We start from the raw sequence: 26906 nt of genomic DNA, 5'->3' as shown, positions 1-26906 counted from the left end.
GTTAGTTGTCAATATTATAAATATATTTGTTACAAGTAGTTTTGCTTTTATTTCAGTTCCTGCTTACAGTTATAATATAGCAGAACAAGGTCAATAGTGTCTTTTTCGGTTTTTAAAAATTATTACAGGTTATTATATCAATAGTACTTTATTCCTTGTTGTTCATAATTTCATTTATTTTTTTTTTTTCGTTAATTTTCTTCAGAAATCAGCTGGCGCCCATTTCAGTATTTTCCTAGGCATTTCCGTATATTCTCTTATCTTACCCTTTTAATAGTTCCAGATTTTCAGTTGCCTTATTATATTGTATTCTTTTGGTTAAAAGATCTCTTTTTCCCTTATCTCAAAGCCAAATTCTAGTGTAGTGAGGCTAGCCCGAATTCTCACTTGAGGTTTTGTGTCTCTGTGTTCTTTTGAGCTAAGCCATTCTTTATATAATAACCAATTGTGGAAGAACATATTCTTGTGACCACGTTTAAGTGACTGAAAATAACAGAAACCGCCATCAAATAACAAAAGTTTGTTATACAAATGTTGTGTATATAGTTCAGCTCAACAGGCCTCAAAGGCCTAAGACTTCAACGGTTTTCTTCCATTTCTTTCTATCTTGTGCTAAGTTTTTCCAATCTTGTACCCGCAGCGACTTCAGATCTTCTTTTGCCGACTCCAGCCATTTTCTTCGGGGGCGGCCTCTTTTTCTTTTGGTACCAGCCTCCGTATTTATTAATTCATTGGGAACTCTTCCTTCCTTGATTCTTGCTATATGTCCGAGCCATCTTAATCTTTGAATTTTAGCGAGTCTTGTTATTTTTTTTGACCAAAAATTTTTGGTCAAAATGTCAGATGACACCAAACACACTCAATATTACCACATTTTTTGACATTTTCTGATTTTATACACTAAATTCAACATAGAGTTCGTTAACCTTATCTGCTATTACGTAAAAATTAAAGAATACTTACAGCTTATATTTATGAGTAAGAATGCATGAGGAACTCACCTGAAAACAAAAAAAAATCGTAAGTTTCACAGTACATTACAGACAATTGACCGAGAATTTAAAATTATACGAATTGTTTTAGAACACTTTAATTAATATTCCGTGTGAATAAAACTAAAAAATCTTTTTAAAACTCCTGAGATTTTATGGTAGCATTGTGTTCAGATATTTATTAACAAGTTTAAATTATTTCTACCTTGATACTTTTCATCAGATATGTTTATAATTAAATTTTCAGTTACTTTTGTAAGGTGGTGAAAGTAAGTCTATTCTAAAAATGGAAAAGAATAAGTTCTATTCTAAAAATAGAAAAAGAACTGTAACAAATGTAATTAATATTAAATAATCTTTTGTTCATGTTTTCCGCCTTTAATGGATGTCGCAGAAGCGACGTTATTAAAATTATAAAGTTGATGGACATATACACTGCTCAACGATTGAAGTGGATATTCTTCGTAATTTTGTGTTAACCCTTTCATGGGCAATGAGATGTATAACTATATAATATCACGTCTACAGGCAGTGTACATCGATTTTCCCACCGTTTGAGGTTGCTGCCACCTAATAGCGATATCAGTAAACCTATAAAAAATGACTTTTTAAGCTGAGGTAGAGATATTTACATTATCATTCATACTTATGTTTGAATATACGCTGTTTTGACGGTTTTTTGTGTGCTGCAAAGCAACAGCTTGTGCTACTTCTTCTGGTGTCATTTTTTTAATGCAAGTTTTAAAAAGGAGTCAATACAAAAACCTACAGCCGAACTTATAATCAGGTACAGTACCACTATAAACTTAAATTACATAATACTAAGCCACTATTTCACATTAATAATAAAACGTATGTGTAAAAGTGTTGTTGTTCGCACAAAACATCTAAACAAGTTCAAACAAGAGAAAAACGTTATCACTAATAAGACATAATGTACAATTCAAACAAATTAAACAATTTTTGATCTAAACCCCAACAAAAAACAAAAAAATCTGAGTGTCCGGTTAATTTTTTACTCCAGTGTAGATTGGAGGAATACGTAAACATTTACTGAAACAATAATTATTGTAGAAACTTAAATCAAAAGTTGGAGTATAAAAAAATGATCAAATATAACAAAAATAAGGGGCGTAAAAAACTGTATAATATAATCAAGTAAGTTATTTGGTGTTTGATTTAATAAGAATATCAACAATCTGTTTATGAAGTAAATTGAAAGTAAACCAGAAACATTAAAAGCTAAATAATTGTTTTTAATTGAATTATAAACATTTCGTTTTACGAATTTTTCGCTGCTGTTTATTTTGTCGAATAGAAACATAAAACATGACATTGTGAAGGATACGCTCAAATTGCTTACAATACCATCTTCCTAATTCTATTGGCGTTTTGTTTTATTTAGTTCTGTGAGAATATAAAAAAATATAATATTAGATATATAGTGTCAACGAACTCGGTTATTTTCTTCACTAAGGTTTATTTGTTGACAGTTCGTGCATAGATATAATTTCTAATTAAAGGAAGTACATCATTTAAGATACTTAATTCGTAGTAAAAAACATTTAATAGGCAAAATACCATTCGAATTAATCTTGCAGAATAATTTAGCGGTCACGCTATGTTCTAGGTGGACAGCATCTTTGTAGATGTACATTGATATACATTATTGATGTAATTTAATTTTTTCTTGGCTTAAGTACGTTGATGACAGATTTATTATCTGGACATATGAAAGAGAAAAACTAAACCATAACCATGCAACATATCGACAATATCCACCCCAAAATACAGTTTACCATGGAACGGAAGAAGAATCAATAACTTCCATTTTTAGATTCGATAGTTAGATAGTTATAAAGAAGGAAGACGAAAGCATAGACAATATACCTAAAACCAACCCATACCAACGGACATTTACACGTCGATTCACATCAACATCCTGTACAATTACATTCATCATCATCATCATAAGGGCTCCACAATCCGTTGCGGATCTTGGCCTGCTCACAAAGAAGTCGCCACTCCTCTCGGTTCCTGGCAACTTCCCTCCATCTTCTGACCCTTAGAATCTGTAGGTCTTCTTCCACACATTATCAATCCATCTCCTTCGTGGTCGTCCTCTACTTCTTGTGCCCTCTGGTTTTGAAAATGTTAATCTCTTCGTGTATTCGTGATCTGACATCCTAGCACTGTATGCAGTCCATCTAAGTCTCTGCACTTTAACGAATTTTACAATATCTGGATCGGTGTATAACTGATATAGCTCAAAGTTGTATCTTCGACGCCATAGCCCATTTTCATTTACGGCTCCAAAAATCTTTCTAAGAATTTTTCTCTCAAAAATACCAAGAAGGCTTTCATCATTTTGAGATAAGGTCCACGTTTCAGCCCCATATATCAAAACCGGTCTTATTAAGGTCTTGTATATATTGAGTTTTACTGCACGTTTTATATTTTTATTTTTTAAATGTTTCTGGAGACCTTGAACAGTTCTGTTTGCTATTGCTATGCGTCTTTTTATTTCGTCGCTTGTCGTGTTTGTTGCGTTTACTAGCGATCCAAGATATGTGAATTGTGTGACTTGCTCAAAGGTATGGTTGTTAATTTGAATTATCTGTTGGATCTTTCTGGGGTTTTTAGAAACTAACATATATTTGTTTTTTCCTCATTTATCACAAGTCCTAATTCACTTGCCGCGTCCGCAAGCCTTGTAAAACACTGCACCATGTCTCTCATACTTCTGCCCACTATAACTATATCGTCAGCCAATGCGAGAATTTGCGTCGATTTATTAAAAATAGTTCCATTCATTCTAATATTTAATTGTCTGATTGTCTTTTCCAAGGCAATATTAAAGAGGAGAGGAGCCAGCGCATCCTTCTCTTTTAGACCATTATCAATGTCAAAGAACGTAGGAGTTTTCTCCTTCAATTCTAACGCATGAGCTTACGTTTTGAATTGTTAGTCATTGAATACCTAACTTAGGTGGGATCCCAAAGTTTATCATTGCATTATATAATGCAGTTCTTTTCACACTGTCATAGGCTGCTTTGAAGTCGACGAAGAGATGGTGTGTATCTATGTTATATTCTAGTGGTTTTTTTAGAATCTGCCTATGTGCTTGAATTTGATGTGTAGTTGACTTTCCAGCAGTAAATCCGCATTGATATTGACCAACAATATCCTTTGTAAAATGTTTAAGTCTTTCAAACAATACATTGCCGAAGATTTTATACGCAGATGCTAACATAGTAATGCCTCTATAGTTCTTACACTCCGTATACACTGTACACTATAGCACAATTACATTTGGCTGTCAAAATCTTGATCACAAGATCTGAAAAACTGATAGAGGAGGAAATGTACAATTTCAAAACTGTGGTAGGAAAAAATGGCTTCTTCACGTCTACAATTGAAAAGGCACACATATTCTAAAACAGAAAGACAGTAGAAGAACCAAATGGTAAATTTATCCTGACTTATATAAACGGCACAGCTAATAAAATCAGCAGAGTTCTAAGGAAAAACAAAATAGAAACTATGTTTAACACCGACAAAAAAATTTCAAATGATATTACCATCCGCAAAAACAAAAATTGCATTGGAAAATTAAGGAGCATACGAGATCCCTTGTGAGAACAACTTCAAATCGTAAGTCGAACAGACTGATCGAAGAATACAGGTAAAAATAGAAGAACATCGAATTGCCATCAAAAGAAAAGAAAAGACATCATCACTAGCACATGTCATGAGCATAGGAGGTAAAATAAACTTAAATAAAACAATTCTGGTAGAAAACATTCAAAATAGAACCAAATGATGGATGAATATAATAGATAATGCTCAAAGACTTCCAACTGCACGGAAACTAACTTTACACAAAAAACGTAGATATCAAATACTCAAAAAAACTGGCGAATAAGACTCCTCCCTCTAGCATGCTCACATGACCAATCACAAGAAGCGCAGCAAAATATTTAAGCGAAACACAAAGCGGTCTACATATCGCGTAACAGTAAAGTTAGTAAAAATAATCAAAACAAACAGGAAAAAATATCTGAAAAGAACCGTTATCCAAGCCTTTTTTTCTCTGGTCGACATCCTCCTTCGCAAAATACCAGATCATCCACATTCCGGTTATAATTCCTTTGTTCCAATTTTCATGATTCAGATTTCTAATTGGCAGTTTATCTGTCGCACACCCTGTATATATAATCTCCTACATGTGATTCGAGGTTTCCCCTTATCAGAAAGACTTAAAGCGCGAATTAAATAATAAAAATAGAAATAAAAACGTTTATTGCCTTAATAATATTTTTAACAGGCCACACTTAAGATATTTCACACTTAAATATACTTTAGCCTTCTTCCTTCTGATGTTCCGCTTCTGCACCACCTACTGTCTGAACCGCATCCTCTTCGGGTACCTTGGCCTCCTTGGCTTCTTTTTCTATAGGTACTTTTTTTTCTGCATCGTTCCTACTTTTCTCATTGGCTGTCTTCGGCAACCACCTGATCTACAGTTTACCCTTGCAAAACACTATCTTTTGCATTCTTTGGTAGAGAAAATACGGTAAAATGAAAGTAGACGATTGCATTTCTTTTCAACAATCACGATTGCTAACAATATCACGATAGTTTGTTGGTTCTTTAGGGTTTGTAAAATTCTTATAATTAAAATCAAATCGACAACATTTGTTTTATTTCTTTTCATTTGGTTCTAGTCCTTTGTTTATATTCTAAGGATTCTAATGCTAGGATTCGTTCTTTTCCTATTTTAAATTGCTTTTTTGAAATTAAATTATCTTATTACTATTAATGGACAGTGGAAGTGTGACGTCACAACTGTCAATTACTTTCCAAACAAAAGTTTAAATGTCCAATCTCAAGACTTTTTAATTTCTATAAAGTTAACATTTTGCTTCCTCTGCTGCTTTTTCTTTTAAGTATAGTGCTTTTTACGATAATACCATCATAATTCAGTGTTCTATTTCTATGAAATATAGTTTAAAAGTTTAAATTAAAGACATTCTAACCTTACTTTATTGATACATGCATTTTATTGCTATTTTTATAAAACAACATGCTTTATTATTTACACAACCTTGTAAAATTGTTGTAGTAACTATTAGAATACTTAGATATTGCAAAAAGCGGAAAGATTCTGTAAAAAAAATGAAAAAATAACGAAAAATACAAATTATCCACACTAAACAAGGTTTGTTTGGAAAGTGAAACTGACATATGTCAATAAAATCTACGTCATCACTTCCACGGTCCATTAAAATCAAAATGTTGGTAGCGAATCTTTCGATCATTGCTAACGTCAACTGCCATAAACTCTCATCATGTCCCAACACACAGCATAAGACACAAAAACTAGCTTCTTTACACTCCTCCAAACCACAAGCTAATAAAGGTACCTGCTTTGCGAAATGTACTTCTTTCTTCGGTACGTTATATAAACAAATTTGTAAGTGTACCAGTTTTCGCAAGAGCAAATTGTCGCTATTGCATATATTCACTCGCATTATTTACATTATAAGGTTAATTGCAAAATTTTGACTGTTTATTCGAGGAAATTAGTAACAGCCAAAGCATAAATGTTCACAATTATTTGGCATAATTAATCTAGATTTTTTAAGTTTACCGAAGTGGAAAACATTCGATCATGTTTAGGAAATTTGTAATTTTTAGTGCATATACAGTCACATTATTAATTTTGTAGGCAAACACTTTGCTTCATGTTTAAGTAATTATTCCGGAATCCTTCGAATTCATTCGTTATTACGAATTTTAAATATGCGATTGTTTTGTAGATTAAAATTAGAAAATTTTATTTGCTACAAATAATGTTTTATAAAATTTTTTGTAGGATCGCTTATTTACTAGATACAGCGCGAAAGCCCTTTAGAAACCCGAGAAGCCTTTATTCCAAGACGGTGAGTATTCAAGAACCTAGTCAACTTCGGAGAGCTGTAAAATCCAGAGAAATTATTAAAATTAAACAAATTTGTAGTGAAAATTACTCTATGAAAAGCCCTCTGTATTATTTCTTTTCAGAAAAAGGTTATAAGACCCAAAAGAAAATTTATTCAAAAGTTTTTGGTTATTTTTGTTAATATTTTTTTTCAATTTAACGATAAAAAGTAATAGAAATAAATTTATAGAAAATTTTATTTGGTACAAATAATGTTTTATAAAATTTTCTACAAGATCGCTAATTTACTAGATACAGGGCGAAAACCCTTTACCCCCTTTTTCCAAGATGTTGGTCGAATGACAAGAGTGGCGACCCCAGAAACTTGAACTTAAGCTTATAATACCCACCCCCATACATCAAAAAAATTAAATTGCGTCCTCTCAAAAATGTAATCTCTATGTAACTGTTCAATGGACTATTTGTAATAACTAGACTTCGGCAAATATGCAAATAAAAATGTAGAAAATATGCGCATAAATATGCACGTGTTTACCCGAAAATATGCAAATATTTTACAAAATATGCATACAAACAAATAAAAAAATCGTAAAATAGTAACAATTTTATTTAAAAAAAAAGTGTACATAACTAAATATTTCCTACTATTCATTAAGATTTACATTTATTTTAAGTAACTACATCATTTTTAAGTATGAATAAACTTATTTAGAATTATGGTAACAATAAATGACCAAGTGGTGTTCAAAATTTTCTAACAAAAACTTGTGGCTTCTGTCTGAGTATAATACATATATTTATATATGGAAAAACTTCGTTCAACATCAACTGATGTAACGGGAGCATTTTTCAAACTAACCAAAACATTTGGTTCTAAATTAATTGTTTCCGAAATATTTCCAGCTAGAACACTGACTACTTCAGAAAGAATATGGTAACCTTTATTTTTTTCCATAGTAGCTTCAAATTTTTTTAAAATATCTTTTCCAATATTACCTCTAACGTTCCGACAACATGACGCAAATTCTTTTATTAATGCTGTACTTTCGAACAATGACAGTTTTGGTGATTCTAACTGAGTAATTGTTTTTTGAACAAAACTAAAATTTGATTTTATAAATGAAAGTTCTTGTTGAAGCAAGTTACTCTCAAAAAATTTGTTTAGAATCCAAAAGAGATTGGGAACTTTCATCTGTTAACGTATCAATTATGTTCTTTATTTTAACAAAATGATCTGCATAAAAATTAGCTGCTTCTAACCATGTTCCCCATCGCGTTAAAATAGGTTGTGGTGGAAGAGGAATGTTAGGTAGCATTTCTTTATAAAGTTGAATTCTTATAGGAGATTTAAGAAATACTTTTTTGACACTGGATATCATTGTATTTACAAGAGGAAACTTTTTTCGTATTTCCTCTGCAACTCTGTTTAATCCATGCGCTACACAAGTAACATGTATTAAATCTGGGAAAAATATTTTTAAATTTTGTCCTGCTTTCACCATATAAGGAGCAGCATCCGATAAAATAAGCAGTAATTTATTAGAAGGAATAGTTGTCGGAAGAAAAAAAGTTGCTAATGTTTCTTGTATAAAACGCGAAATTGTTAAAGCATTTGTTTTCTCAAGTTGCTGGCATGAAATAAGATGAGATTTTGGTAAGGTATCTTCTTTAAGAACACCAATCAATAAATGAGCAATATACTTTCCTGAGGAATCAGTGGTTTCGTCTACAGATATGTAAAAATAATTATCTGCAATTTCTTCCTTAATATTAATTAACACCGACGAGTATAGCCCGTTCACATTATTTCTTCTTAGAGACATCTTCTTGGAACATTAAGTTTGCAATATTTTTTTAGAAACGAACTAAAATTTACATATGCTAATTTTGAAAGCGGTATGTTTGCAGACACTAATGCGCGACACAAGTCTTCATTAAAAGTTTCTTGCTCATCTAATTTTTTTGAAGTAGATTGGAAAAATTTAGCCATTGAAGTTTGATGTTTTCCTCCTATTTTTCCTTTTTTTGCAATGTGTGAAGCAGTTCTCACATGTTGGTCTATCTGAAATTTCTTCTCACATGCTATCTATAAATAAAAATAAAAACCTTTATTTTAACCCAACCTTTAAAATATAAAAATATACAAGGTGTTTTTGGTTAATCAAATAACTGGTTTGGAAAAAAAAACACTCGCTAAGTGTTTTAAATGCAGTATTAATCCACAAATTAGTTTTTGTTACTAACCATTAGTACATCATATAACTTATTTTAAAATTCAACAAAAGTTTTTTTTTTTTTTGTTAATTCAATTACAATAAAAATAATTGTGTTTTAGAATAGCTGACTTCATAAAAAAAAGTAAAGGTGAAAAATTTTTCTAAATACACACCATTGTATTGTACCATCGACAATTTTTTCTCACTAAAGGAAGCTATTTTTCATTTAAAAACAACCTACGAGTACTAAATTTCAAGTAAATACGTTTATTGGTTTTAAAGTTATTGTTGTTATTAACTAAAAGAATTTAATTTTAACACCCTGTATCTCGAAAAGTAAATAAGTTTGACCCCTCATTAACTATATCATTTTGTTCAATTTTTCGAGAAGTATCTACAGTCAAACGTTGTAAGTGTCATTTGGAAACACCCTGTATGTATGAAATATTAGATATTTAATAGAAAATATTAGATACTTACAATTTTGCCACAGACTGAACAGTAGATTTTTCCCATATCCATAGACAGCTCTTTATAAGGTTTAATTAAAGTTGAAGCACTGGTTGTTTTAGGCATTATAAAATCACAATCTTCCTTTTTGTTACGCACAACGAGTGTTTACGCTTTGAATATCAAAACAAAAATGATTTACAAATCTGAGCATCAAATTAGAAATGTTTAGGTACCTAATTCAATAAACTGGGAGATTTTGGAAAATCCCTAAATTAGGAACAAAACTATTAGCCGTTTACCTGCTGTTAAGATACAATAAATTGTAGATAGATTTGGGGATTAGATCATAAAATGCAAATGAGCGAACCCTTAGCGATTATCCAATAACTGAATGCCTCAGTGACCGAGACTTTCTAAGAATGTTGAGGGCTACTTAAATTGATCTTCTTTGAAATTGTAAATGTTTTGTACCTGTAGAGATTACGTACTTAGATCATTTCTTGATTAAAATGACTACAAAATTTTATACAAGAATTGAAATAAATTGGTATGTTTAAAAATTTTCAAATACAGTATAAAAATCTGAACTTTTATGCACTTTATGCAAACTTTTATACAAATATGCCAAAATATGAAATATTTGCATAAAATATGCACAATATGCAAAATATGCAATATGCATATTTGCCGAAGTCTAGTAATAACTAAATACTGGTATTTAACTCCAGACTTCATCATCCAGTTTTATTATAAATTAACAATGGGTTTTCCTGTTTTAAATATTAATGGATGAATATTTTTAATCACCCTTTAACGACTAGACCTACCTGAAATTGTAATTTACCCTAAGAGGATTTGACTAGTTTATTAAAATGGTAACATAAGCAAAACATTTGTAAAATAAGCATTTTTACTAAATACATAAGGTAAAACATTTTTTTCTTTTTATTATATTTATCGATAAGCAGTAAAATTATATCTTAAGGACAAAATAAAAAACAAATTATTTGAGTCTATCACGGATCCCACGCTGGAATAACACATTGCGTCAGTAGTTTTTTGCACATCCCGAGCTTAAAAACACGTGGAGACTTTCTGTGCTAAATTGTCGTGCAAAAATCGTTCTCGCCATATCTGAGAAAACCATTCCTTAAGTAATAATGATAACGGAAGTCTTCTTTATGTCCCAAATGGAATAAACTCAGACTTTAGACATTCTGTTGGTATTTCAGGAGTTGTATATGTTCTTCTTTATAAACTTCAATACTTCGATGGACTGGTTAGGTAGTTAGAATGGAGACAGAAAGATTGCCAAAAAGAGCCCTGGATAGTAAAATTCAGGGAGCAAGAGCAAAAGGAAGGCCACAGAAAAGGTGGGAGGATCAAATGGCAGCAGACGCGCAAAATTTACTAGACGTACGAAGCCGCAGAAAATCGGCGCGGGACCGGCAAGGTTAGAGGCATAGTTTGGATAAGGTCATGGCTCGATTTGGGCTGTAGCGTCATTCAAAAGAGAGATAGAGATAGAGAGAGAGAGAGTGTGTGTGAGAGAGAGAGTATATTATGTTGGTAAGTATTTTTGTGATTATCGCTATTAATTCGTTGTCAATTAGTTTAAGTAGTTTTACTTGTATATTATCGGGATCTGCTGCTTAACCATAATTTGCTTTATTATTGCAGAATAAACTTCTTCTTAAGGTGCCTTCTCCATTACTGAAGGTTGTCTATAACTACAGCAAATTGCTATCTATCTTGACAGAATACTACCTGCTGCAATATTCTTGATCCATCATGTACCTCCTCTTCTAGCTCAAAGATGTTATCTCTTTGGTTTTCGACTAGTTTCTCTAGGTATTCTTTTTACGTTCTTATTTTACTCTGTTTGTCCAAGATGATGTTTCCTTCAGTAATGCATACTGCCGGCAATAGCACATGCTTACGAAACATTAACATTGACTAAAAAATCTGCCAGTAAATTAATAGTAACCCAAAGAGCAATGGAAAGAGCAATGCTGGGGATAAGAAGAAAAACTATAATACCAAACATGATAAGTAAGAGAGAGGAATAAAACAACAGATGCCTTAGAAGAGATTGATCAAGCCAATTGCAGATGGACTGGTCATATAGTATGTTTAAATAATAATAGGTGGACCAAAAGGCTCATTGAGTTTATTCAGGCTATATACTGGAACCAGAAAGCAGTGGTAAAGGTGAACGATATAGAAACAAAACAAATAATATACCGATTGCGAGAGGGGTTAGGCAAGGATGCGTCTTGTCTCCGACGCTTTTCAACGTGTACTGACAGGTCATATTCAGAAAAGCCTTATGGGAAAGAAAAGAGGGAATAAGAATTGGTGGAGAAATCATAAACACCATGAGATTTGCAGATGACACGGTAATTATGGCTGAGAGTATAGAAGAACTACAAACTTTACTAGATGCAATAAATAGTGAATGCATTCAAATGGGACTTGACATCAACACAGATAAGACCAAATTTATGATAGTATCAAGGAGTCCAATAAATAATGAACAACTAACTCTTGGTGGACAGCAAATAGAGAGAGAGTGACCAAATATAAATATCTGGGAGCTTACATCAACACAGAATTAGATCCAGACCAAGAGATCCGGGTACGAATAGAAATGTCAAGGGCAGCGTTCTTAAAATTCAAGCAATTGTTCTGTGACAAAAATCTGAATACTGCGCTGAGACTGAGGTTTGTTGAATGTTACGTCTGGTCGCAACTATTGTACGGGGTAGAAACATGGACACTAAAAGCGCAAATAGTTAGGAAGATTGAAGCCTTTGAACTTTGGATATACCGGAGAATGTTGAGAATTCAATGGACTGCCAGGGTCACCAATGAGGAAGTGCTGAGAAGGATGGGTCGAGACAAAAAATTGTTGAGAACGATAAAAGTACGCAAGACTGTATACCTTGGACACATACTGAGAAATAATAAATATAGTCTTCTGCAGGTCATCATGCAGGGTAGAGTCGATGGCAAAAAGGGAATAGGTAGAAAGAGGAAGTCATGGCTGCGAAATATTCGAGACTGGACAAACATGACTGTAGACGAATTATTCCACGTTGCAAAAGAGAGAAAAGCTTTTAAAAATGTGGTCGCCAACCTCCGTTAATGGGGACGGCATAGGAAGAAGAAAAAAAGGCTAATAGAATAGAGACCTAGAGAAAACAAGAGACCGATGTAGGCAACCAAGTTGAAGAACGACTTACGAAAAACAGCAGGAAATTTAATGCAGAAATATATATGCATATAAATAAAAATAATTAGCATTACCACTTATCAAATAATTATTGTTTTCGCTGAAAATGAGTTATTGTCTTCGTGGGTACTCTGATAAAAATAATTTCTTTCGCATGCAACTTATCACAGTTATTTTTGTCGAAAAATTATTAAGAGTTATTGTCTTCTGTGCACCAGCGATATATATGTAATATATATTAAAATACTAATTAAAATAAATAGCTTTTAGATTAAAAATTTTGCACATCATCCTCCGTAGATGAGCAGTTAGTAGTAATTATCCAGAGCCGAGGTCGAGAAATTGTTTATAATATAGTTGTTAGACTATTTTTCGTGGGAAGTAACACAGGTGACTACTACGATGAAATGAATTGTAAAAATTTTAAACTATGTTCGCAGAACAAATTTAATCACAACGCTTAAAAAATACCACAGACAACAACAATTTCATAAAGTTTCAATTAAAAATTAGCAAAACACTTGCGTCCATGTAGAAAAAATTCATGTATTGATGAAGTAAAAGCGTTAATAATAAATGGTGGAGGAGATACGAGTATTACTGAAAGTAATTTAGAACTGCATAAAAATGAAATTGACAACGATGGTATATGTCGCCTTTTTATCATTTTTACTTTAATTTAAATTATACATCTATTAAGCTTAAGTGGGTGGAGTATTAAATTATTACTCACGGACAATATTGAAACCATCTAAGATATGCAGACGATATAAGCATTTGGCATACGAAGGGCAATGAACAGCTGGAAAGAATGGTTTAACAACTGGATAACGAAGCCAAAAAGTTAGATTACATTTAGATTAAAGCCCAAAATAAAAATAAATCGGTGAAATTGTAACGATTATTTTGCCTACCACATAGGGTATTACTATGGGGGTTGAAAATTGGGGACAGAAATTATTGAGGTGGAGATAGGGCAAGCAAAACTTAGAAATAGATAGATAGAGCAAGCAAAAAGACTGAAATGAAACAAAAGGGGTACTTACATGAGTCTCCTGGACAAACAAAAACACAAGAAGGTTCTCAAAGCTATTTAAAATGGACGCCGCTTCGAAGAATCTTCCTGCTGGATGAAAGAAAAGGTTCTTCCTAAAGCTAAAGTAACTAATATTTTAACCTCAACTAAGAAAGTTTGTAGCATTTTTAAATTTTTTGGTATATATTGGAATTACCCCGTACGTATTAGAACACCGAAATATTCTTTCAATCCTTTTTGTGTCGACGAGTTGATAATAAACACATTTTTAAAGTTTGTATATATATCACAGATGCATCTTTCCTCGGTATTCTTTGATCGTTAAGCCGCCTAATATTGCGCGTTAAATAAATATTCCCGTTTATATGTTTTGTTTATACCAAGTTGGGCGAATAAAATTTAAACAGAATTACATCACTCTCCATAAAGCCGCTGTCAAGAGCAGTTGGTTTCGTTGTAGTCCGAATTTAGCCTTAAATTCGTATTGGATTTTCGTTTTTGGCCTTTTTTTATGGAAAAATGTGTAGCAGTGTAAAGCTTTATGTGCAATTAATAAGGTTTGAAAGATTGGTCATTGAGAACAGACGCGGTATGAGAAAGTGATTTATACTCAATGTAATGTGTCAGTTCAGATAAGAGTAATCACTGTTTTTGTTTTATGTCGTCTCTCACCTAAGAGATTTGTGACGTTTCCAACAAATTTCAAAATTACAAACATGGTTCCGGTTTTTTAAAGAAGCAGATTTTCGAAGTTTGTGTCCAGTGCCAACTTTCAGCCTTAATTGTTTGCCTAAGAAGCCGTTTCAGAATATTTTTCGCAGCTTAGAGATAAATTTGTTCGTGTGGCAGAGAGTGTAAGTCCAGTTCCTAACCCCAGAAATTTTAGTGAAATCCAGATAACTTTTGTGTTTGATTTTTAAAGGAAAAATAAACATTTTCTAATAATAATTGCTTTCATAACAATTTAAGAAATTGTGATAATTAAAATTGTAGATCTTAGGATGTAGCCTAGGTGTAGCTGCCATATTTGTTCTCAGTTTTCAGATTAAGTATTGACATAATATGACAGTTAGCACTATTTTTGACATTTGGTAAATACCTAATTATATTTGAGATTTTCTTTTTATTTTTTAAAAAAGGTTAACCTCTATGCATAGTTTCATTTAAAAAGATTTTTTTTTTATTTGTAATAATTTATTTCTGATACAAATTGTCGCTCATTAACAATTGTAAGTTTTGTAGTATCTCCAACTTCAAGAGTTTGTAAACGGATAGAATACAGTAAGTTTGTCTTTGATATTTTGTATTTTATTGTTAATATCTATATTTGTAACTGTTTGTAGTGAGAAAACAATAAATATTTAATTTTTTTCCTAAACCAATTTATTTATTTCTTTTAAAAAAGTTTCTAATCCCTTTGCCGTACTGCTCCCTATGGTGGAGCAGTACGGCAAGAGATAAGGGCTTGCGGCTTGGTGATACTCCTCCATAGATCCCTACCGGAAGGGCGTGTGCCGCCTAAATACCGGGTATATATATATATATATATATATATATATATATATATATATATATATATATATATATATATATATATATATATATATATATATATATATATATTCTAATCCCTTTTTTGGGTTTTTAGGAAGGAAGAGCCTTTTCTTTCATCCAGCAGGGAGATTCTTCAAAGCGGCGTCCATTTTAAATAGCTTGAGAACCTTCTTGTATTGTTTTTTGTTCCAGGAGATTCAGTAAGTACCCTTTTGTTTCATTTTTGGTAGTTACCCCATTTCAGTTTCCTTGTCATTCACTTATCCACGACCCAGTTCTCCAAATAAAGCCCGAGTGGCCGTTCACAATGTTTCGGTTTGTTTTGCTTGCCCTATCTCCACCCCAATGATTTCTGTCCCCAACTTTCAACCCCCTATAGTAATACCGTATGTGGTAGGCAAAATAATCGTTACAAGTTCTTGGTGAAAGAAATATAAATAAAAATTAAACGTTCCCAAGGCAAAGAACTTCATGGTTTTATACAGAAGTAGAGGAAAAATGCAAAGAAAAGAAAAAAGCTTACCTGAAATACATGTCAACCAAAACACACGAGGCATACGATAATTACAAGACAATTAGAAACGAAATACATGCACTTGCAATAAAAATAAAAAAATAATCAGATTTTCGTAAGTAATGGAACATGATTTTTATGGTCTGCAAAAAGAAATATGGCGGTTTATAAGAGATTAAAGAACGGAGATAAAGGAACTAATACATCCCAAAACACATATAAAAAGATACATGGATTGACTATCTAAAAAAGCTCTATGCAACAGAAGAACAAATGACGCTAGAAGCAGAAACACCAGAAATTACCACAAATCAAGAAGTTTATATAACGACAGTTCGAAGAATACTTAAAAAACTAAAGAAGAGAAAAGCTGCCGGTAAAGACACTAGCAGGCAAAGCTGCAGGTAAGAATACCAAACGAATTACTAAAATATTGTAGAGCAGCAACCACACAACAATTAACAACATTTATTAATAAAATTATAAATCACAAAATACCGAAAAAGTAGAGAACTAACGAACTAATTCTACAATTAAAAAAGGAGATAAAAAACAGTCAGAAAACTACAGAGGTATAAACTGGTTAATTACTACCATATAACTTACAACTAAAATTTTATAAGTGCTAATAAATCAGAAAATAAGTTTAGCAGATGAACAACAGGGTTTTCGTAGTGGAATATCGTGTATAGATGCAATATTCGTCATAAAGCAAATTCCTGAGAAATCACTAGAGCATAATAGATTAGCATTTCTGTGTCTGATTGACTTGTTGTAGAAGCAACTTCTACAATCTCCTAATTAAAATTTTTTTAAGTGTATAAATTGTCGTTATAAAAAAGAAGATGAAATTAAGAATTTTGTTTGTGAGAAATTTGTATAATTTTTCAAAGCTTCCTATTTTGAAGTCAAATTCCGAATTGGAAATCCAAACGTCAAATAAATAAAGTATTTACAATTGCATTTTTGTGATTATGTCTCAAAAAATGTTATTCAAAAAAGTGTTCTTATAAGTGAAGCAGTTATTAATAAGTGATGGATTCGACCGTTACTTGATGGAAGTTCATTTTATCTAAAAATAAAAACACTGAAAATTTTTGTTTTCAACCTCCTCCTCCTCTATTCTTTATCCTTCGTAAGGATGTGGTGACGTTATGGTATTTGACGAATAGTTGCTATTCATTCTTCTCTCTCCTGGGCGCGGTGTGCTACCTCAGACAGAGAGTAACCGGTAGCGCACTTTATTTGGTCTGACCATCGGAGTGGCGATCTTCCTCGAGTTCTTTTACCATCTACCTTGCCTTCAACTACCAACCTCTCCATGCCTTCCATTTATCTAGTAATGTATCCAAAGTACCTAAATATATTTTGGTTGATGATTGTGGTAAGCCTAGTATTGATGTCGAGTTTTATCAATAATGAGACATTTGTGCGATATGCTGTCCAGGGTATGCGCATCATTCTACGGTATACCCACATTTCAAAGGTCAATATACGTAGTGAGTCGGACTTTTTATTGGTCCAAGTTTCTGACGCATAGGTAGCGATAGGAAAGATAAGATTTCGTACTAGGCGCAGTTTCATGTTCCTGGTTATGTCCGTACCTTTCCAGATTTTAGTAAGTTTGACCTTGCTGATCTGGCCATTGTAAGGCGTCGACGTATCTCTTCTTCGCATCCACCAGTGTTTGAAATAACAGAATCTAAGTTGTTTTCAGCACTTCCACATTATTATCACTACAGTTGTTTCGGTAGAGTGGTTTTTTCAAGTGATGTATTTTTACTATGCAATTACACTTTATAGTCTTTTATAGTCTTTACAGTCTGTTTGTCTCACCATGGTAATTCAGAATTATATCTGTATTTTTTAATTTATTAATTTTTACAGATTCTAATAAGATAGATTAAAGTTTTTATTTTGAATATGTAGAATTTGAATTTGGTCATTAAAAGAATGATTATGTTCTAGAAGGTGAGGTGCGTACCTACGTAGATTGTTTTTCTATTATTGAAAGCCCGTTTGTGTTCTGCTATACGTTTGTGAAAGGTTCTATCAGTGTGACCGATGTAAGTTTTTTGGAAGTCACCACATTTAAGTTTGTATACACCGCTGGTTAACTGATTTTTCTTTTGAGAAAGGTACTCTGCTTAAACAGCTGTAGTGTTGAAAACAAAATTTTTAGTGTTTTTATTGTTAGAAGCAGTTATTGTCAAATCGTAAGCTATTTGATAAGAATTAATTTGTTTGCAATAAAACGAAACAATATAGTAAATTAGAAGTTGTATTTAAAAAATAACTTATGCACTCAATTGACCGAAAGGTCAATTAAACATTTATTTTATAATGCTTGGTTTATTCTCAACAAAATATTTGATAAAAACCTAAATACCACAATTAAATAATTAAAAATAAGTATTAAAAGATAACTCTCTTGATGTACGATAATATTAAAGATATCAGCTTGTTGAAATGTTTATATTGATTGTTGGCAAATTGTTGATAAGAATTTATTTTTATTTTTTAGGTGAAATATGTAACGATTCAAGCCACTAAGTTAGCTCCTTATAGCTGTAATGATCTCGACTAATATATCACAAAATTTGCAAAAAAGTGTATATAAATTTTATTAATGGTATTATACATATAAAATTTAATGGCCATCGTATCGAAGGAACTGATAATACCCTTCTTCTTATTGCGCCGTCCCCTTTCGAAGGTTGGCGATACAAATGGCAATTGTAGCTTTGGAAACTACCGCACGAAAGATTTCTGTGGATGAGTGTCGCCACGAGTTCTGGCGTCTTCCAATTGATCTTTTGCCCTGCACTTTACCTTCCAAAATGATTTGGAGTAAATCATATCTTTCACCTCTCAACACATGATCCAAGTATTGTATTTTTCTCTCTCTGATTATTCTTAGTAATTCTTTTTGTTTACACATGCGACGAAGTACCTCACCTTTCTGTAGTTCGCTGCGTAATTAACATATTTTTTAAACAATATTATTTGTCTTATGTTGAGTTACTACAGTTTTCTTTACAAAATGTCTAGATAGTGCTGTGTCTTCATCGAGTTACTATTGACTTGTTTGCATTTTCGTGAATAACTTTTTGAGATTATGCACCTACATAAATATTTGCTTGAGCTTTGTGAGAAGAGTGTTTGAAGTTTAAAATATGAATAGAATTAAACGTATATTGGGGTTACGTAAGAAAATTAGTGAACAACCTGACCCTGGTAAGTATTGATACAAAAGCAATAATATTATTACTTTGGTAACACTTCAAATTTCTTTTTGCCAGTTTAAAAGCTATTAATACCTAGTAGGTATTGTTCATATCTGAATTCTTCTGACTATTAGAAATATCATAAAATATAGTTCAGGAGCCATATAGTTTTAACTCTTGTTTTAATTGTTACAGAACTGTCTTCACTAACACCCGCAAAACCAACAGGAAAGATAAAAAGTGATTCTATCGTGATAATTGAGGTGTTGATTATTATTATACAGAGATTATTAATTATACAGAGAAGCAATGTTCTTTCAACTATCATGATATTGAAAACTCCGACTGTTCTGATGAGTATCCACAATATGTTCCTACTGATGATAATGCTGAATCAGAAGGTGAAAAACATAGTATTAATAAACCTAAACTAAAAAGAAAAATGCCAATGACAAACGCGAAAGGAAGAAACCGTGTAAGAAATCAACAGGAGTGGAAATACAAGAAGGTTAAAAAAGAACTTAATGCAGGAAATAAACATGAAAATAGAGCAGGCAAAGTAATTCCATCTAGGATCTAGGATCATGAAAGCACCATGCAACGAGAATTGCAGAAATGGATGCACGGAAAAAATTTCGGACAATAAGAGGCAAAACTATTTGAAAAGTATTAGGCACTAGCAGATCATACCAGACAATGGGATTTCATCACAAAATCACGCCAAGGCGCAATTTTTCCCGACAACATAATTTTCTGCTTGATAATAAAAGAATAAAAATTTGTAAAACGATGTTTTTAAACATGCTGGGTATATCGGAAACCTGGGTTACAACTGCCCTGAAAAAAATTGTTGAAGGTGGCACTTTAGGAAAGGATATGCAGGGACGCCATACTGTGAGATCTAATAAAATTGCAGAAGATATTAAGGAAAGTGTGAGAACTCATATTAAATTGTTTCCATTAGTTCCTTCCCATTATAATAGAAAACATTCAAAGAAAATATATTTGGAAAATGGTTTAAATATTAGTAAAATGTACAGAATGTACAAATAAATTATTTGAACCAATTCAATACAGATTGCAAGTGAACGGCAATATCGTGAAATTTTCAAATCAGAATTCAATATAGCATTCTTTAAACCAAAAAATGATCAGTGTCAACTATGCACGGGTTATACAGATGCTGATGATGACATAAAATTGAAATTGCAAGAAAAATATGATCAACACTTAGCTAACAAAGTTGCAGTCCAAAAATTGAAAGATGTGGATAAAGAACTAGCTACTGAGGATAAAACTTTATGTGTTGCGTGTTTTGACCTGCAAAAGGTATAAGTTACCCCTCAATCAGAAGTAACTACAATTTATTATATAAGTAAAATTGCAACCTATAATTTTACAGTTTACGACATAGGTAACAATAAAGGGTTTTGTTATGTTTGGTATGAAGAGGTGACGAAACAGGGACCAAATGAAATTAGTAGTCGCTTGTTAGACTTTCTGAGGACACAAAAAACTAAAGGGGTTGAAAGTGTCATCTTATACTCCGACAATTGTGGGGGGCAAAATAGAAACCGTTTTATTTTCTCCATGATTACATATGCTTCTAAAATTCTCAACATAAAGATAACACACAGGTTTTTGGAGAAGGGGCATCTTCATTCTGAGTAGGCATGCAGTAATAGAGACAGCTAAAGAGCGACAGGGTGCTATTTATACTTCTAGTCAACGGATCACATTAATAAAAATGGCGAAAGTAACTGGCAACCCCTACACAGTAAAATAAATGTCCCAAGCAGACTATGTAAAATTTTCTGACATGGTAAAAAAATCAGAACTGGAGAATGGACGAAACTTTTAATCCAGTAAAAATTAATAAAATGCGGGAATTGTCGTGGCTAGCAGAAGGACCTAATACTGTTCAATTTAAATACGATTTTGCTGAAACCCCAAAAATTCTAGGTCTGAAAAAAAGTAGGCGTAGTCAACTTCAAACTCATTTCACTGAGTTGCTGAAACTTTATACTTCTCCTCTACCTGTTGATAGTAAGAAATTGAAAGGTTTATTAGAGCTTTGCAGAGGTGATCCACCTTCAATACCGCGTTAGTACCATAACTTCTCTTTTCTTTACGGTAAAAGAAGGAACACAGAAAAAAAGTTCTAGTAGCAGCGAATCTGACTTTGAGTTGAAATAAATGTAACCTATTTTGTGAAATTTAAAATATAATTATAAAGTTCGTATTAAAATATTTCTTTCAAAATAATCGTATGTCATTTTTTCTCTAAATTGTTTCGACGAAAAATGTAGTAACTAATATAAAAAAAAAGCAGAATATATTAAGAAAAAAAATAATTTTTTGGTGATAAATTTGGGAACTGCATTTAAATGAACATACCTACAAAAGTTTTGTTTTCAACAGTTTATTTTTTTATAATTTAGAAACTGCTAACCAGTGTTTATACTTGTAATTAATATTCTCAAAACTATCTAAAATGACTTACTACAGTCTTCGTTGCATGAGTCGATATATCATGTCATGTTCAAATTATCAATAAAGACATAAATAAAACTGAAGCTAAAACAAGTTTTTTGGCTCCAACTTAACAAAGATATATTATTGTGTTGTAATACAAAAAATTGTATTTTCAAAATGACCTTCAATTTGGAATCCGAAACGTCAAATAAAAAATTATTTTATATTCTCTCGTTTCTGGAGGATTATTTTGAATCAATTTTCATTTTTAATACATTTAATATAAATTTGTATCGTGAAAATGTTTTATACTTTTACATAAATGATGTAGCTCTAAAAGCCTATGAGAATAAAAAGGTCCAAACCTTGATTCCCTTGCAGACACTCAAGCTCGATCGTGTAATCCCAGAAGTCCAAAGAACTCATAGTATTAGAGCTATCTGGTTCGACATTCATTTTGAACAAAAAGGCAGTCTCACTCACAAAAACCAAACAGTTAGCTCATCTCACTCAAAGTTCAAAGTACTTCACGAAACTAGTCATTTAATAGTAACCGAAAATAAATTTACTGTTTTCTGACATTAAAAAAATTTGGGTACTACCACTATATAAGTACATATTAATGAAGACCGTCTTGGACGACTGAGTACCATTTAACACGGTTCCAAAGCGATGTTCATTGATCAATCTTATTCAGAGTACGATCACCTGCGGACTGCTGTGTTGCTACTCTCAACGCGGTTGCGGCGACAGTACTGTTACCGAGGGTACCACTGCGCGACTGTTTGTAGACAAGCCTAGAGATAAACAAACACGAGAGTGCAGTGGAGGGTTCATTGAATATGTTTAAGGTTCGGTACTTCAGTGGGAATCGAGTAGGTAGTTTCTCTTTCCAATTGGGCTTTTTGTTTATTTTTTTATTTGTTTTGTGTTAGTTTTGTGGTGCTCCTAACAATGAAATACACATTTTCTAATCTCAATGACAGGAATAGGTACTATAGAGTACTAAAGGTATAGTTTATCTGGTTCAGTCGATATTTATTTCATTCTTCCTATTATTAACTATTGTAATCTGTGTAGCAAACAAAACTTATTCTGGCACTATTTATAATATATCATTAAGTTTATAGAGAATATAAATAATATTATCAAAAAGGATTTAGACCTGAAACCATATAGTAGATTAAATATATTTGAATCCTCAATACTCGGGGGTATTATAATTTAGGAATAAGAATTTACAAGAAGGAGAATTGGGAGTGAAGTTATTGAATGTACTAATAAAGAATGGCTTAGCTCAGAGGAATAAATTTAAAGAGCCAGAGAGACACCAAATCTCAAGGGAGAATTCGGGCTAGCTTTTCTACACTTAGGATTGGCTTTGGGGTAAAAGGTAACAGACCAATATATGGGATGTAAAATTATATAAACAAGGAAGAAAATGAGACCTTGTAACATAAACAATGAAATTGGATAGGACAACTTGGAATTCAATCTTGTATTGAAGGCACTATAAGTAAATATACGAAGTTGCCTAAGGTACTGAATGTAGGCGCCACTCAAGATTAGTTTGAGAATTTAGAAATGAGGAAAAAACAAGAAACAGGTATACCTAATACAATAATCTGGAATTACTTTAAAAAAAAACCACTATTTACCTTGTATTGCTATAATATACTGGTTAGTAGAAACTGAAATAAAAAGCTAACTACTAATGACAACTATATTTATAATTTTTTATTAAACACAGTTTAAATAATTTACTTACATGTAAAAGAAAGGCTAAAATAACAGTAGTGGTGGGGGTGTAAGGGTAAGATGGGGCCTAATAGCCACGAACAAATAAAAATACCATCACTACTGTGCCAATTAACAAGGGTATTTGTAAAAACAATAATCTAAAGTCCGGGAGCAAAGCGAAATAACTTAACACTAAAGGTTAGTATTAGAATACAAAGTAATCCTAGACTAGGTAAGGTATTAAAGGCGAAAAAGATATTTATATGAGATATGTAATAGAATAAGTCGGGTTTGAGACTCTTCGAATAGAAACCTATTTTAAAAATAAACAAAACAAGTATCAACAATTTAGAGATATAAAACGATTTACAGTTATTTATATGAATTTAAAATTATCAAAAGCTTATCTGTTCCAACAGCTGGTTCCACAGACAACAGGTCACATGGGGTTTGACCCTTTCGGGTCTACAAAAACCAACGACGATGAACGGCTGATTGAAATAAGCCAAGCTGATTTCTCCAAGTGATGCTCGTCAAATAATGTGCAACTATACGGGTGTATAGGTATATGGGCACAGTATATTGCTTAAAAAGAATTCTTTTTAGCAATATACTGTGATATGGGTCTATGAGTGAATGGGTGGCGAATCTACAAAATAACATCAAGAAAATTTTAATTTTTTCCAAGAATGGTTATAACAGTATATATTTCACATCGGATCCTTCGATAAACGATCTACGCAGCTAGGACTTTTTACCGTATTGGAAAAAACGAATAAAAAAACTAATGAGGAACGATACATGTTACAATAAAAATGAAGGCCGTATGAAATTATAACATAAAAAACGTTGACTCTATTTTGTTTCTTACAAAATGAATAACGATATACAGGGTGGCGCACCGAAAACGAAACAGATGCATTTACTGGCAGATGATTCCTTTTAAAAAAAAACGCTTGGACCCGTCGATTTTGTTATCGAGGGGGAAACAAAATTGGCATAAAATCACATTAACATTTGCAGCCCCCTAAGCGGGGGTGGCACCATCCCAAAAATCTTAAATGGAAAGGAGGGTCGAATGATCCATCATTTAAAAGGTCTTTCAACTCCCTTTACAATGATGTAAAATTCATGTACTTCAATTCAGTAGTTTTGGAGATTTATTGATTTAAAGTTTAAATACATCATCGTAAGAGGAGATCAATACATAGCAGCAAGGTTGATAAAAAATAAAGAATGAACTGACCTGTCAGCCGAGTAAATATTGAAAATGACCACCATTACTTTCCATGCAATAATAAAGATTTTGCTGAAAACGTTGCCGGACATTTTGCAATATTTGAGGAGTAATTTGATGGCACTCATTCACAATTCTTTGTCGTAAATCTTCTAAGGATGTTGGCTGAGTAGCATAGATTTTGCTTTTTAAATAACCCCACAAAAAGAAATCCAAAGGTGATAAATCTGGCGATCTTGGGGGCCATTCAACGGCACCTCTTCTACCAATCCATTGACCTGGAAAGGTCTGATCTAAATAATGCCGAACTCTTAATGAGTAATGTGGTGGGGCACCATCCTGTTGGAACATCAACATATTCTCAACGTATCGACCATCATTCTGATTTTCAATTATATCTGTTAGCGCAGGATCTATGGCATTTTGCAGTAATTCCAAATACATTTCACCAGTCAAATTTCCAGGTAAGAAAAAAGGACCAACCAAATGATCGCCAAAAATGCCAGCCCAAACATTTAATTTTTGTGGCGGCTGCTGTGTGTGTACCTCATGAGAAATTCTGGGATTAGAGTCCGACCAATATCGACAATTATGACGATATACTTCGCCATTTAAAAAAAAGAAACATTCGTCGGAAAAGCAAATGTTAAATAAAAATTGTTCATCGTTTGTAATTCGTTCACTCATAACTTCACAAAATTCTAATCGCTTATCAAAATCGTCTTCATTAAGTTTTTGTACAAGGTGAATTTTATACGGATGAAAATTATGGGCCTTTAGAATCCGTTGGATAGTACGTCGACTAACACCACACGAAGTTTGCAATTTGCGGGTACTTAATGTAGGATCTACAATAACTTGCCCTAAAACCCCCACTTCTGTTGCTTCGTTCCTTATAGGATTTTCAATATTACGTTTTTTATTGGCGACTGATCCAGTTTCCCGAAATTTAGCTACAAGTTCTAGAACATATTTTCGGTGCACATTATTGTTCTCATGTCGCTCATTAAAAATTTGTGCTGTTCTATTAGCGCACTGATTATTTCCGAAAAATATTTCAATAATTTCAACCCTTTCTGCCGTGGAGTATACCATGGTTAATTTATGTATAAAGCAATAAATGATATTTTAACAAAAAAGGTTGGTCAAATCAATCGCAAACTATGTACTATTTCCTATTTAAAATAAGTACGTGGCATTCTCTACTTATCTTTCTTCAAGAAACAACTTTTTTTGTCACAAAGGACACTTCAATTGCTATTTTTATTATTTATAAACCATGGGCGTAGTAAATAAAAGCATTTACTTATCAAGAAAATGCTTTTACTCAAATTTCTTCTGAAAGAAGTACAAACTAATTTGATGTACCTATTAAAGTCTACTTTAAACTTTAAATCAATAAATCTCCAAAACTACTGAATTGAATACATGAATTTTACATCATTATAAAGGGAGTTGAAAGACCTTTCAAATAATGGATCATTCGACCCCCCTTTTCATTTAAGATTTTAGGGATGATGCCACCCCTGCTTAAGGGGCTGCAAATGTTAAAGTGATTTTATGCCAATTTTGTGTCCCCCTCGAAAACAAAATCGACGGGTCCGAGCGTTTTTTCAAAAAAGGAATCATCTGCCAGTAAATGCCTCTGTCTCGTTTTCGGTGCGCCACACTGTATATATGGATACTAAAGGAACCGATTTTATAAAATAAATAATTGAGATTGCTTACCTGAGACGAGTGCACAGCGTTAGGACTTTGGAGCGATTGTCATTATGGCATAGTTTGATATCTAATTTACTAATATTTAAGTTTATTTTTAAGTAATTTTACTAATATTTAACTCTTAATGAGAGTATTAACTAGAATTTCGACAAATGTAAACGACGCCCACTTCTCAAATCAGTCCCAATATAGATAACGAATTTTGCATAAAGCAGATCATAAAAAAAAAACGGCAAAAAGTCATGACTTTTGCACTCAAAACAAACACTCTTTAACAATATATTAAATTAACTTGCATACTTGGTAAAGAAATTTCCATGGAGACTTCAAAATTCAAAATATCTGCCTATGTTATATATTCTCCACATTTGCAGATGACCACGCAGAGAGAACAAATCAGTTTGTGAATCAATGGTTGAAATGATAACAACTCTAACAATTATAAAGAATAATAAACTTTCAAGTTCTAGGAGCTTTTCTATTGAGCCTCTATAACAGTTATAAAAACTAAAAAATGTATTTAATTAAAGTTTACGAGAAGCTCCTCTGCCTCTCGGGAGA

The 26906-nt window shown here is 32.4% G+C and overlaps 1 protein-coding gene across 3 annotated transcripts in view; it reads right to left on the bottom strand.

Moving 5' to 3' along the window:
- Cen (cerebellar degeneration-related protein 2-like) overlaps nucleotides 1-26906 on the bottom strand; it is a 352760-nt gene that overhangs the window by 85465 nt on the left and 240389 nt on the right. The window contains exon 1 of one of the 3 annotated variants that reach the window (XM_072530691.1): nucleotides 22012-22423. The exons of the other annotated variants lie outside the window; for them this stretch is intronic. Coding sequence (XP_072386792.1) covers nucleotides 22012-22102 — 91 coding nt within the window. The 5' untranslated portion in view covers nucleotides 22103-22423. Of the gene's footprint in view, nucleotides 1-22011; nucleotides 22424-26906 lie in introns of those variants that run through there. 3 annotated transcript variants of the gene reach the window in all.

The sequence above is a fragment of the Diabrotica undecimpunctata genome, chromosome 4 (assembly GCF_040954645.1).
Source record: "Diabrotica undecimpunctata isolate CICGRU chromosome 4, icDiaUnde3, whole genome shotgun sequence".
NCBI lineage: Eukaryota > Metazoa > Arthropoda > Insecta > Coleoptera > Chrysomelidae > Diabrotica > Diabrotica undecimpunctata.
This window is presented reverse-complemented; position numbering and strand designations above follow the sequence as displayed.